This window comes from Pelodiscus sinensis, chromosome 22, assembly GCF_052426305.1.
Source record: "Pelodiscus sinensis isolate ZL-2025 chromosome 22, ASM5242630v1, whole genome shotgun sequence".
NCBI classification, from domain to species: Eukaryota; Metazoa; Chordata; order Testudines; family Trionychidae; genus Pelodiscus; species Pelodiscus sinensis.
In genome coordinates, this window is record NC_143073.1 from 19636552 (window position 1) to 19650225 (window position 13674).

The following is a 13674-nucleotide window of genomic DNA, read 5'->3' on the forward strand; positions in this document are numbered from 1 at the left end:
CCTAGGCCTGTCCCCTATGGGGGGTACTGGCTCCCGTCTGGCCCCAGGGCAGGGACTGGCTAGCTGGGGTGGGACAAGCAGTCTTTTCAATGGCCAAGAGAGACTCCCACCCAGCTGCTCAGTGCCAACTCCTGCCCCCATCTGGGCCCTCGTGCACACTGGCTTTCTCTGGGTCAAGTGGGCAGTTCTGTCACAGGGCTTTCCGTTGGCTCTGAGCACCCTGGCTTCAATCCTGGCCCCCATGCCGCAGGGGAGATGGGCTGCAGAGGGGAGCCCAGTCTCCAGGTCTCTCCTTGCTGTCTCCTGGCAGCGGTGTCTCACTGGCCAGGAGCAGTTCCATCAGGAGAGCGCGGGCATCTTTGGGCTAGCTCACCTGGCGCTGTGGGCCATGGCTGCCCCAAACCTGGGGCTCTGGTTCCCCGGGCAGGCTGGGTTCACCTGCCCTTGTAGCTCCTCTGGCAGCAGAGATAGCCACTGAGCCAGGCCTGCCCCACGCAGATGTGGCAGCTGGGTGCTCAGTGGATAGCTGGGTAGCACTCATGCAAGTCCTTTCTCCCCAGCTTGTGGTGGGGGCACGGACCCTGCTCTCCCCTGGCCCACCCACCTGCTGTACCCATGGGATTCAAGGGGGAAGCCAGGTCCTCATAGACTCAGGCTACGTCTAGACTGGCATGATTTTCCGCAAATGCTTTTAACGGAAAAGTTTTTCTGTTAAAAGCATTTGCGGAAAAGAGCGTCTAGATTGGCACGGACACTTTTCCTCAAAAGCACTTTTTGCGGAAAAGCATCTGTGCCAATCTAGACATGGTTTTGCACAAGAGAGGCCTGATCGCTATTTTCACTATCGGGGCTTTTTTGCATAAAACAGTTTTTAGCTGTCTACACTGGCCCTCTTGCACAAATACATTTGTGCAAGAGGGTTTTTTCCCAAACGGGAGCAGCATAGTATTTGCGCAAGAACACTGACAAACTTACATTAGATCATCAGTATTCTTGCACAAATTCAAGCGGCCAATGTAGACAGCTGGCAAGTTTTTCCGCAAAAGCCATAGACTTTAAGGTCAGAAGGGACCATTTCGATCATCTAGTCTGACCCCCTGCACAATGCAGGCCACAGAATCTCACCTAGAATAATCCTCTCGCCTATATCTCAGATATTGAAGTCCTTGAAACGATGGTTCAAAGACCCCAAGAGGTCCTGTCCTCCCCCACCCCACTGTGCGGCATCAGGCCAGCATGGCTGGACTTGCACGGGCCACTCCACAGCCCAAATCCTGGCAGAGTCGCTGGGCCACTGGGAATGTTTTGGAACCATAGGGAGCCCATATATGCCTCAGTTTCCTTCTCTATTATGCAGTTATCTTGGGGTGGAAGGGCCGGGAGCCCTGCAGGGTGGGGTGAATGGGACGGGCTGAAAGGCCAGAAGTCACATGGAAATTCTGGGGTCTCACCAAGCATCCCCTACTTCACGAGAAGGCGATTTCTCCATCCTCTGAACAGGGGGGAGCAGAATGCTGGGGGACTAGGCTGCCGTGGGAAGGGGCAAACAGTTCTTGGGCAGCAGCCAACAGCACCCAGGCAGTCTGCTCCCCACTCTTCAGTGCTTCCTATGGGCTACTTTAATCTCCTCCCTCCTCAGCTTGCTGGCTCTGGGTACTCTGGGGTAGGAGGGTGCTGGCCAGGTCTGTGCTGTGATGCTCAGCATTGCATCTGCTCAATCCCTCAGTCCCAGTAGTCCTAGCTTCCCCTGCTCCTCTCCCAGTGCCAGGGGTAGAACCCAGGAGTTCTGGCTCCAGCCCTGCCTTGCTCTAACTGCTGACCCCTCCCCCCACTCCCTCCCTCCCAGAGCTGGAGGAAGAACCCCAGAGGCCTAGCTGCCTCCCCATCCCATGCTGTGTTACTTACAGGGCTCTGGCTGGAGGGGAGGGGGGGGGCAGAGGAATGTTCCAGGCAGATTTTTCAGCAGCTGCCTCCCACCTTTGCACCCCTCAGTGCAAGGTGGGCAAGCTGGCTTAGGCTCCCTGCTGCTCCCAGGGGACAGGAGGGGGGCAGGGGAGGGGGTGCATGCAACTGCTGGATATTGACTACCAGGGGAGGCCAGAGTTAAAATTCACCAGCCCATCAGTGCCCATCGGGCTATCAAGTGTTGTTACCCCACCCCAGAGTGTCCCCTTAGACTCCTCTCTCCCCAGCTGTCCTGTCCCCTCCCACCAGACTCTCCGGCAGTGTCCCCTCCTACCAGTCCCTCCCCATGCGCCTTCCTCCCCCCCACCCTGAGACCAGCATCCCGTCTCCTCCTCCCCAGCCCTGCTAGCCGATTAGCCTGCTCTCTCCCCACTTCTCCAGGAGGCGGCCAGCAGCTAAGAATCCCTGGGTGTGGGCCTTGGTCTCACTTTTATTTCCAAGCCAAGGAGTGATTCGTTAGGCAACAGGAAATGCAGTTGCGCCATAACAGGGCAAAGGTAAAGAAAGCGGCCTTTGCCTGCCGGCCCCTGAGCCGCACCCAGGCCGTCTCCTTCCTGTTTTGTAAAAAGGGGAAGCAATGGCAGGGCCCAGAGGCGCTGAGTGAGGCGACCGAACAAGCCACGGGCAGGAGGGGCTCCAGCGTAAACGCAGTTAACTGCACTGGAAACGGGCCAGGAGCCTGACGCCGAGCGTGTGGGCACTGGAGAGATGGGTGATGGGTCATGAACGAAAGGATTGCTTTCCAGAGTGAAAGGCAGGGAAGGGCAGCAAAGGGGTTTCCTGAGGCCCCTGGGAAGTGACTCCTGGGTCTGAAGCCTGGGCCCTGCATGGACATTAGTGGTTTTTAAGGAGTCTTTTAAATGAAGAAAAGTTTGATTACAAAGCTTGTGAAATGGAAAGGGCGCTGAACGGGCCACAGGCGCCGGAGCTTAAGCAAAACCTTTGGAAAGGGGTGAAACAGAGAGTCCATTAAATACACTTTGACAGCTGTACCGGGGAACGGTTCTTAACCGCGCCAAACGCCATTTTAAAGGGGGGGGGTCAAAATAGGATTAAAAGTCCCGCCTGGTGGCCATTGCTGGCTCTGCGCCCTCCTCGTCCTATGGTCTGTGTCCGGTTCTGGGCCCCTAGTGGCCATGGCTGGTACTCTGCCCCCCCTTGGCTACGTTCCCTTCTGGGCCCCCAGTGGCCATGGCCAGTGCTACGTCCCCCTTGGCTATGTCCCCTTCTGGACCCCCAGTGGCCATGGCTGGTACTCCATCCCCCTTGTCTGCAGCCCCCTTTGCCCTCGCGCGATGCTCAGGCACTCAGGTCAATAGTGATGTGCCGGTAGATCTGCGTGTCTCCCTTGAAGCTGGCAGCGAAGACGAAATCCCGCTGGTGGATGGCCAGATGGGCGAAGGAGCGCGGTGCCTGGGTGTTCAGCTCCTGGAGGTGCACAAAGAGGCCGGAACGCGCATCGTAGCGATACACCTGGCTGAAGGAGTAGTCATTGCCCAGCACAGCATAGCGGTGGCTCCCAATGCCCAGTGGCTGGAAGACCATGGAGCCACGTGACGGCATGTGCTGGACATCGCGGAACATGGAGCCCTCCCAACGCATCACCTGAGGAGCAGATAGGATTGTGGGTTATGCCAGAACTGCCAGCAAAGCACAGAGGCTCTTGGGTAATGGCAGACTGGAGGCAGAGAAGAACAGAGATGTTGAGAGAAGAGCATGATGGGAGTGTCTAAGTGAAAGCAGAGCTTGATGGGAGCACTGTGGGGGCAGAAACAAAGAGCAGGATGGGAGTACAGCATGCTTGGATCGGTGGGAGAGTACTGGGAGCAGAGTATGCTGGGAGTGGGGTGCATGCCCGGCACCAGCACTCGCAAAGGGCATGCTGGGCACACTGGGAACAGAGGGCACACGCTGGGTGTAGGGCATGCTGGGAACTGGTAGTGCTTGCTGGGCACACTGGGAACAGAGGTCACATGTTGGGTGCAAGGCAGATGGGGCATGCTGGGAACAGGGAGTGCACATTGGGCAAACTGGGAACAAGGGGTGCACATTGGGTGCAGGGCACACTGGGGACATGCTGGGCAGGATCAGGAGGTGCATGCTGGGCCCAGAGCAGGCTGGGCACATATTGGCCTCGGGATGGACTGGGCACAGGGCATGCTGGGAACAGGAGGTGCAGACCAGGCACATGCTGGGCACACAGTGGTGCTGGTCAGGCTGGACACACGCCAAGCACTAACCTTGGAGTCCCCGATAAAGCGGGTCAGACAGATGTAGACGTCGCCACGCAGGCGGAAGTGCTTGACAGCATAGACATCGTCCATGTCGGGAATGTCTGTGTGGCGCAGGAAGGCACGGCCAGGCCGGCTCCACTGGTAGACCACAGGGCGCTGGGAGCTGCTGGCCAGGATGAGGCTGGGCCGCCCAGCTAGCTCTAGGAACTCCACGTGGGTATCACGGTGCCAGGCATGCAGGGCCTGGTGGGCGTAGAAGCCACGCCCTCCCCAGCGGAATAGCGTGGTGGCGCCTGCCTTGGAGCTGTCAGCCACGGCCAGGAACCAGTCGCCGTCCACCCGGAAGCTAGCCAGTGCATTGGGCTTGCGGATGCGCTGTGGGCCCAGCTCTTGCAGCCGCACAAAGTGCCCCGTGTCCTCCTCCCGGCGCCACACGTGGGAGCCCCCAGCCAGCTGCGCCAGCACCACCAGCAGCCGTCCCTCCACTACCAGGGGCTTGCAGGCCACGGGCGATGAGCCTGAGGGGTAGAGGGACTGTTCAATGCGGGCAGGGTTTGGAGGGTTTTCGGGGAGCAGGGATTGGGGGGGGATCTTCTGGGGTAGGGATCAGAGGGCTGCCCAAGGAGGTTAGAGAGTAAGATAAATGGGGGGGCCTGACTGAGCATGGAAGGGAGAAGGGTTCAGGGAAGCTGCACTGGGACAGGGGGTGAGAGGCTGTCCCTGAGGTGCAGAGCTGGGTTAAGAGGAGCAGGGATCTGCCCTGCAGGGAGAAAGGGGGCAGCTGGTTGATGGTCTGCAAAGAGCAGTGCGAGGAGTGATTTTGGGAGACAGGCTGGCTGGGGACAAGGGTGCAGATGGGGGGCAGGGGGATATCTAGCAGCAGGTGGGGGTGGAGCCATCTGTCAATCACTAATCATAGAAGTCACTGTGGGTGGAGCGCAGGAGGGCTGTAGGGGATCCTTAGTTGTGAGGTGCGGTGCAGGGGGGATGGGCCCTTGCTCACCATTGATGGAGGCATAGGCCCGGAAAGCCCCGTCCAGGTGGTCCCACTCCAGCAGGCTGCAGCGCCCTGCAAAAGGCTGGGCGATTGCCACATGCTGCTCCCCCTGGTACCAGAAGGGCTCCACCGACAAGGCCTGGAAGGGCAGCGACTGGAACAGTGCCAGCGCTGGGGTAGGCAGAAGTTAGATGGGAGGGCAGCTGGACAACTGGGATCATCCCCAGCTCTGTCTTCACCGTGGCCTCCCATGCTAGCCTTGAGACAATAGAATCCAGAAGTTCTAGCCCCGCACCGCCACCCGCTGTAACCACTAGGCCATCCTCTCCTCCTGGGTCCAGGGATAGAACCCAGGAATTATGGCTCCCAGTCCCCCTTCCCCCAGTGCCCACACTAACCAATGGGCCTGCGAGGTCTGGAGACAGAACCTTGGGGCTGAGTCCCACCAGACATTGGGCTGAGATGCAGGGAGGGCCATTATCTAAGAAGCATTTTCCCTTCAGATAGGTGGGTTTGTCCTGCGCGGGGCGGCTGGGGAACAGTAAGATATCAGTATCAATGGGTGGCTTGCTGGCCCCGTACCAGTGGTGATGCAGTCGAAGTCCTGGAGGTGCAGCTGGCTCAGTCGGGTACCGTTGAGCTCAGTGGGGCCCTGGCACTCGCCCAGCTCTGCACTGGCATTGGTGCTGTCCAGCCACTCCACCAACCACTTGATCCTGCAGTCGCAGTGGAAGGGGTTCCCCCGTAGGTCCCTGGTGGTGAGAATGGGGCATATGGAGCAGGGGGCGGAGCCAGGCAGCAAGGCCCTTCTCTGCCCCACCCCACCACTGCACCTCCCCACTCATTTCTTCCTTCTCTTTTCAACCTACCTCTGCTCTCCCCTCCTAAACTCCTGCCCCGTGTCTCACTGCTGCCCCCACCTCCCCCACTCCCACCCCCATTCTTACTGCTGCTCCCACTCCTTCCCCAGTTCCTCCCCCAGTCCCACCACTGCCCCCGCCCTTCCCCACTCCCACTTCCCTTTTCCCACTGTTGCCCCAACTCACACATGGGTGAGGGCATCCAGGCCCCGGAAGAGGTGCCGTGGAAGTGTCTCCAGCTGGTTGTGTGCCAGGCTCCTGCGGGAGGGATGTTAGACATGGGCCCCATATCAGGGCCTTTTCCCTCTGGAGATGCTTGCTCCCATCTGACCTCAGAAGGGTCCAAGTGTGGGGGAAGGGAGATGGGCTGTCAGCACGTGGGGAGATGAGGGTTCCATCGGGTATTATACCATGGGGGGGCTCACAAAAGTGAGGAGGTCCCTTGGGGATTCCATCAGGATAAAGTCAGGGTCTCTGGGGAGGTGTCAGTGCCAAGGGATTGTGATATCTGATGCCATTGCAGTGGGGCACCAGGGCTAGGTGTTGGGGTGCCTGGGGGGTTCTGTCAGTGTTGAAGTGAGGAGTGTTAGGGGGGACCAAGGGGGTCAGAGTTAACCTCTTTGCTCCAACACTGACAGAACTCCCCAGGCGCCCTGACACCTAACCCTGATACCCCACTGAGAAGACAGAATCTGTTGTGGGGTACTGGGGTGACCAGAGTATGTCAGTACTGGGAGCTTGGGAGCATCACAGGTTGGTGCAGTGCTGGGAAACTGAGGGGGATGCGGTCACCAGGGACTGTCAGTGCTAAGGAAGGGGTGGGGGGGAATCGCTGGTGCTTGTCAGTGCTGGGGGTTGGGGGGGTGCTGGGTCTGTCAGTGCTGGGGGTTCAGGGGGAGTTTCTGAGTGTGTCAGTGCTGGGGGTTGGAGGGTTGCTGGGTCTGTTGGTTCTAGGAGTTTGGGGGATTGCTGGGTTTGTCAGTGCTGGGGGTTGGGGGTGTTGCTGGGTCTGTCAGTGCTGGGGGTTCAGGGGGAGTTTCTGAGTGTGTCAGTGCTGGGGGTTGGAGGGTTGCTGGGTCTGTTGGTTCTAGGAGTTTGGGGGATTGCTGGGTTTGTCAGTGCTAAGGGTTGGGGGTGTTGCTGGGTCTGTCAGTGCTGGATATTGGGGGGCTGCGAGGTTTGTCAGTGCTGGGGGTTGGAGTGTTGCCGGGTCTGTTGGTGCTGGGGATTAGGGAGTTGCTGGGTCATTTGGTGCTGGGTGTTCGGGGGAGGGGGTTGCTAAGTCTGTTGGTGCTGGAGGTTAGGGGGTTGCTGGGTCTCTTGGTGCCAGGAGGCCAAGGGACCATGGGGTTGTGTGTGTTACTTACAGATGCACAAGCCCCTTGAGGCCCCGCAGCGCATTCTTGGAAATGGAGCCCACCTTGTTGTTCTCGATGAACCTGCAGGGAGTGGGGGCGGGGGCTGTCAGTGGGTTGCTCCCCACTCCGCTCCCTGCTCTCCTCTACCCATGTGCCCCTCGCACCCCTCCTCATTTCCCTCTTCCCACAGTCCTATCCCCTGATGCTCTCCCTCTTGTGTGCCCTCTGTCTCCCCTGGTGTGCCCCTCACTCCCTTGCCACTCCCTTTACCCTGCCCCTCTCCCACTCCTGTCCCTGTGCTGAACCCCTCTTGCACACCCACCCCACCCGTCACACACTCACAGATACTCCAGGTGCAGGAGTCCCACGAAGGCGTCATCTCGGATCAGCCCCAGGGTGCTAGCTGTAAATAAGCTGGGAGAGAGGGAGCATCAGCATACAGCATGAACCTGAGCTATTGATGCCCTCAATCCTTCTGCAGCCCCTGCTCCCCACGGAAAGTCTTGCCCTTGCTCAAGGAGGGGAGTGGGGCCTTATGGTTAGAGTAAGTGCGGACTAGAGAGGCCAGGACTCGGTTCCTTCCCTCGCTCTGCCACAGACCTGCTGGGTAAATCTGGGCAAGTCATTTCCCTGCTCTGTGCCTCAGTTTCCCCTTCCCCATGTGTCTTATAGATAGTGACCTCTGTGTGGCCTGGCCTAACTTTCGCTGTGTCTGGATAGCCCCCCAGGCCCAGCTGAGGACTGTGAGCATTCCTGGGACAATGCTGTGTGCCTGGTCCTCCCAGCTACCCCTTAGAGCAGCACTCCTCCATTTGCACACTCGCTTCCCTGCACGCGCTGGCTGACACCCCCATTTGCACACTCACCCCTCCCATGCACATAGACATTTTCACGCTTATACTCCCTCTGCATAGACATGGCCCCATTGAACACTAGTGTGGTGGGGAATTGGTCTCCTTACAGCAGCTGCAGGGTTGGTGTCTGCAGGAAACTTCCCTCTCGCAGCTCAGTGAATCCTGATCGCACCAGGGATCTGGGGAGAGGAGATTGGATATGAGGGGGCTATCGGTCAGCACCAGCATGGGTGCAGCATGGCACCCAGCACCACTCCACCCACAGCTCCAGAGCCAAGTCCAGAACCAGCACCAACTTCCAAGCAGAACCAGCACCACCATCAGGAGCAGAACTGGCACTAATGTGAGACCAGAACCGGCTTTGCAGCAGTCGCAGAGTGACTCAGAGCCAGCCTAGAACCGGACCCGACCAACAGCCTCCTGCCAAGCCTGGGTTCAACAGCAGCATGGCAAGAAGCAGCCTGGAGGCCTGAGCTGAAGCCAGCAGGGAGGCATATTCATCAGAACAGTGGGGCTGATAGGTGGGCTCATTTCAGAGCCCCAACAGACGCCTGCTGTCACACACCCAGCTACTTTACAGGAGTGAGGCGGTGGCTCTGGCCCATACGAATGGTTCTGTTTCTTTCCAAGTTGCTGTGAGGAGCACCATTTACCGCTGGGCAGAGGTGACAGTAAACGGGTGGCTCTGGTGCACAGCTGGCTGAGCTGTGGCAAAAGCCAGCAGGGAGCTATTGAAAGAGCTGGCAGGACCCAGATTGCAATAGGAAAAGACTTGTAAGAAATGTGAAGTTACTTTCACCCCTGCCTCTGGGCACATGAACAGTGTGAGCCAGGCAGAGGCACCTTGGGAATCCGCTGGTCTCCCACAGCCAGTTCAAGAAAGAGGTTGGTAAATTGCGGAGGGCTCAGAGAAGAGCCAGGAGGGGATTAAAGGCTCAGAAAATGCAGGTCTCCATCGACGTAGCTGAACACAGAGCAGGCCCAGTGGACATGATCCCTGGCTAGAGACACTTAGCAACATCCAGGAAGATCAAATATGGCCCAAGAGCTGGAAAATGAAGCAAAACACATTCAGGCTGGAAACAAGTGACATATTGCTAACAGCGAGACCCACTAACCATGAACCCAGGTCACCGGATTCTTCCTCGCTGGCAACCTGGAAGCCATGGCTGAACAGTGCAGAACAAAACAGCCCTGCTCTGGTGGTGGCTTGGGGCCATACTCTGGCCTGGGAAGCCCACGAGATGTTCAAGTTCCCTCCTGTCTTGGAATCTGGGATGCAAGGTAGAACCAGGAGCTTCTTGGTACTGAGTCAACACCACCATCCCAGCATGAGTGGTACCAGAACCAGTGCCAGAGCCCCTATCAACGGGACACTGTGAACCTGGCCACCAGCCGTGTCCCACCAAAACCAGCTCAGTCCAAAGGCCCAGTGCAGACCTATAGTGAGCCAGGGAATGGCCCAGCACCAGCACCTTAACCAGAACAGTCAGAAACATCAAAGCAGAACCAACAGCAGAACCAGCACCAGCATAGACCAGAACTGCTGCCAGAACCAGAACCAAAACCAGACCCAGAGCCAGCACCAATGTCAAACCAGAGCCACGGAGAGAACCAGACCTACCATCGAAGTGCAAACACTGAAGTGGCACAGACACTTCCAGGGAATGGCACCAGTACCAGAATCAGCATCCCACCAGCCTTCCTCCCTCCCGTCGTCTCCACGGGCAAACAGACCAGAGCCAGGCACAGCAATGGAACTGGCTCTGGTGAACCCGACAAACCCAGTCCCGTTGAATTAGAACCAAATGAAAGCACAACCCCTTCAAGATCCAGGGCACAGCGGGGAGGCAGGGGTGGCAGAATGCTGCTGGGGGCTCTTACAGAGAGGTGATGTCAGGGGGCAGTCCTCGGGGAACCCCGTCTGTCCTGTCACATAGTGCGTTGTCCTGGATGCAGCTGCAGCTGATAGGGCATTTCCGCCGGGGGGCCCGGTGCCGCTCACCACTCCCAGCTGCCAGAAGCAACACCGCAACAAGCAGTGGGGCACAGGCCCTGCAGAGCCCCCCTCTTCCCACAGCAACCCATGGTGACCCCCAATCCATTGTTTGGCCAAGGAGCATGGGAATTGACTGCTCCCAATACAGTCCTGAGACCCCCTCCCTACGAGGGTCCTTCTACGGACCCCTGAATTCCTGATTCTTTCAAGGAAATTCTCTACCTATGTACCCCACACCTGTCACTCTATTTACACCTCTGTCCCTCTGTCTACCCCTCTATCTACCCCCGCGTGTCCCTCTGTCTACCTACCCCTGCGCATCCCTCTATCTACCCTGTGTCTACCCCTCTATCTACCCTTCCATCTACCCCCCACACGTCTCTGTCTACCCCGTGTCTACCCCTCTATCAAGCCCCACATGTCCCTCTACCTATCCCCACACATCCTTCTATCTACACTGTATCTACACCCGCATATCTATCTACCCAGTGTCCACCCCTCTATCTACCCTGAATGTCCCTCTGTTTATCTTGCTTGTCCCTCTCTCTACCCTTCTATCTAGCCCCACACGTCTCTCTATCTACCTTGTGTCTACCCCTCTATCTACCTCTGTATCTACCCCTCTTTCCCTCTCTCTATCCCCGTATCTATCCCTCAGTCCATTTAGCCTCTGCCCCTCAGCCTGTCCCTGCACGCCCCTCTAGCTGTCCCGCTGTCTCTCCATCCATTTGTGGCTCTCCCGCTGCGATCTCGCTCAGTCCGTGTATAGTGCCCCAGCTCCCTCGTCCCGCTGTTCCTGTGTCTGGCCGGCCCTCCCTCTGTGAGTGGCAGTGCTGCCAGCCAATCGCCAGCCGGAGACGGTGCAGCGGGTGTCTCTGTGTGTGTGTGTTGACTGGGGAGGGGCCATAAGTCAAGACAAGAAGGGGGCCAGCTCAGCACAACGGCTGGGAGGAGGAGCTGGGCACCGGGACTCCTGGGTTCTAGCCCAGATCTGGGAGAGAAGGGCTGTAGTGTGCTGGGAAGGGGGGTGTCTCGGTGCCTGGACTGCTGGGTTCTAGCCCAGTTTGGGGGAGGGGTTACTGAAAGCCGCACTCCTGGGGGCCACAAGGAGTGGAATCTAGGGGCAGAGTGCCGGGACTCCTGGGTTCTTGCCTTGGGAAGGCTGAGCAGTGTTTGTGTCAGAACTGAAGCCCGGTGAGTCACAGAAACAAGCCATGGGCTGGAGTGAAGACTCCAGGGTCACCCTCCGATCCTGGGAAGGGAGCTAGCTGATGAGACATGGCCTACAGTACCCACAAAGAGTCATCTCCCTCTGCCCCAGCAAGCTGTGCTCACAGCCAGCCCAGCTCGCTGCAGCTACAAAGAGCTGACAGGTGGTGTCAGTAGTGTTCAGAGTGAACATCCAGGACTGGACTGGGACTGCAGACTCCTTTCATACATCTTCTGTTCACCCTCTGCTGGCCTGGGCTGTCAATTACCAGTAATGGGACACCTTCCCCCCCCCCCCCCCAGAGACTGAACCCAGAAGTCCGGACTCCCCCCTCCCTTGCTTTGATTGCTGAATGACCCAGGTTCCCCTCATTGATTGCATGGGAGGGGCCATTACACTAGGGCTGCGTCTAGACTGGCAAGTTTTTCTACCCAGCTGTCTACACTGGCCGCTTGAATTTCCGCAAGAACACTGACTTCTACTGTCTGAAATCAGTGCTTCTTGCGGAAATACTATGCTGCTCCCGTTCGGGCAAAAGTCCTTTTGCGCAAAAGGGCCAGTGTAGACAGCTGAGATTTGTTTTGCACAAAAAAGCCCCGATGGTGAAAATGGCGATCAGGGCTTTTTTGTTCAAAAGTGTGTCTAGATTGGCATGGACGCTTTTCCGCAAAAAGTGCTTTTGTGGAAAAGTGTCTGTGCCAATCTAGACGGTCTTTTCCACAAATGCTTTTAATGAAAAACTTTTCCGTTAAAAGCATTTGCGGAAAATCATGCCAGTCTAGATGTAGCCTAGGAGGCTCCCTCTCCTCCCTGAGGACTTCTGGAGGTGCATCTAGACTGGCATGATTTAGTGCAAATACTTTAATGGAAAAGTTTTTCCGTTAACAGTATTTGCGCAAGAGAGCATCTATATTGGCAAGTGCCTTTGCGCAAAAGATTTGCTTTTGCACAAAAGCATCTGTGCCCAGTATAGACGCGCTTTTGCACAAGAAAGCTCCGATGGCCATTTTAGCCATCGGGCTTTCTTGCGCAATAAATTAAGGTGCCTGTCTACACTGGCCCTCTTGCGCAAGTATTCTTGCATAAGAGTGCTTATCCCTGAGCGAGAGCGTCAAAGTATTTGCACAAGAAGCACTGATTTCTTACATTAGAACGTCAGTGTTCTTGCACAAATTCTCATGGCCAGTGTAGACAGCTGGCAAGTTTTTGTGCAAAAGCAATTGCTTTTGCACAAAATCTTGCCAGTCTAGATGCACCCCTGGAGTTGCCCCAGAGACAAAGAAAGCCTCAGAGAAGGCAGGGCTCCTGGCTAGCTAACCTCCTCTGGCCAAGAAGCACCCCTCTGCTCCAGGCAGGGAATGGGCCTTTCCCCCTGGGAGAGCCTTGAGGGCTTGTTAGAGTGAGGATGGGGACTGGGAGTCAGAACTCCTGGGTTCCAGCCTCTGCTCTGCAAGAGAAGTGGAGTCTTATCTTTGATGGTGGGCTGGGAGTCAGGACCCCAGGGTATTCCCTGCTCCAAACTCTGCCTTTCTTCTCCCAGGCTGGTTCCTAATCTTGCTGGCATCACAGCTGCTACCCCTCGCCCAGAAATGCCTGGTCAGATGCTTAGCACCAGGGGTGGGTTGAGGGGGAGGCCAGGGGACAATGGGCCCAGCTGTCTGGCTGCCTGCCAGTCCCTGGCAGTGGGATCCCAGCCTGGAGCTGGCATTTCCCTCACACAGGGGCCTTTGTCCTGTGAAGAGGAGGGGGGGAATTCTGGAGAGTGGGTGGTGGAAACACCCTCTGCAGGGAGGTGCTGGGGCATTGGCGGGGTGAGGAGGAAGGAGGCTGCAGCTGGGCAGTGAGCTTGGAGGTGTGAGCAGTGTTGAGGGGGCTATCCGCTGCTGGAGGGGACAAGCTTTGCTCTGTGTGTCCTGATGCCCCTACTAGACAGGCCAAATTCTGCTGTGGGAGGAGCACCCTGTACTTTCTTCCTGAGTGGAATTGTGAGCAAGAACTAAGAATCTGGACTCCCAGCCCCCCTGCTGTAACCACTAGACCTCACTCCCCTCCCAAGGTTTGAGCTCCCATGTAACTTGGCTGTACTAAGGGAGTAAGGAAGGCTTAGTGGCCTGCCATGGTGTGTGTGTCAAAGAATGGTAGGAATCTCATTAGGGTTAATGACCAGCTGAGTTCTTTCCTTCCTGCTGAGGATCCC

At 57.3% G+C, this 13674-nt stretch overlaps 1 protein-coding gene across 3 annotated transcripts; it reads right to left on the reverse strand.

Moving 5' to 3' along the window:
* LOC102449524 (leucine-rich glioma-inactivated protein 1) lies at positions 1-11077 on the reverse strand. Of its 3 annotated transcripts, XM_006123503.5 has the most exons (9): positions 10153-11075; positions 8376-8447; positions 7757-7828; positions 7424-7495; positions 6243-6314; positions 5779-5948; positions 5203-5367; positions 4206-4717; positions 1-3570 (listed from the first exon to the last, which is right to left on the reverse strand). In XM_006123503.5, the coding sequence occupies exons 1-9, from the start codon at positions 10389-10391 to the stop codon at positions 3265-3267; spliced, it is 1680 nt and encodes a 559-aa protein (XP_006123565.1). In that variant the 5' UTR covers positions 10392-11075; the 3' UTR covers positions 1-3264. The 3 variants fall into 3 exon arrangements, with proteins under 3 accessions (XP_006123565.1, XP_006123567.1, XP_089628900.1); XM_006123505.5 differs by lacking the exon at positions 5203-5367 and having other exon boundaries at positions 10153-11077; XM_089772774.1 differs by lacking the exons at positions 6243-6314; positions 7424-7495 and having other exon boundaries at positions 10153-11076.
* Between the last annotated feature and the right edge of the window lie 2597 nt (positions 11078-13674).

Coding starts and splice junctions, on each gene's coding strand:
- LOC102449524 (XM_006123503.5), bottom strand. CDS start 10,391: ATGCTCCTTGGCCAAACAATGGATTGGGGGTCACCATGGGTTGCTGTG. Junction 7,496..7,756: donor CTCCTGCACCTGGAGTATCT/GTGAGTGTGTGA, acceptor CACTCCCTGCAG/GTTCATCGAGAACAACAAGG. Junction 5,949..6,242: donor CTGGATGCCCTCACCCATGT/GTGAGTTGGGGC, acceptor TCTCACCACCAG/GGACCTACGGGGGAACCCCT.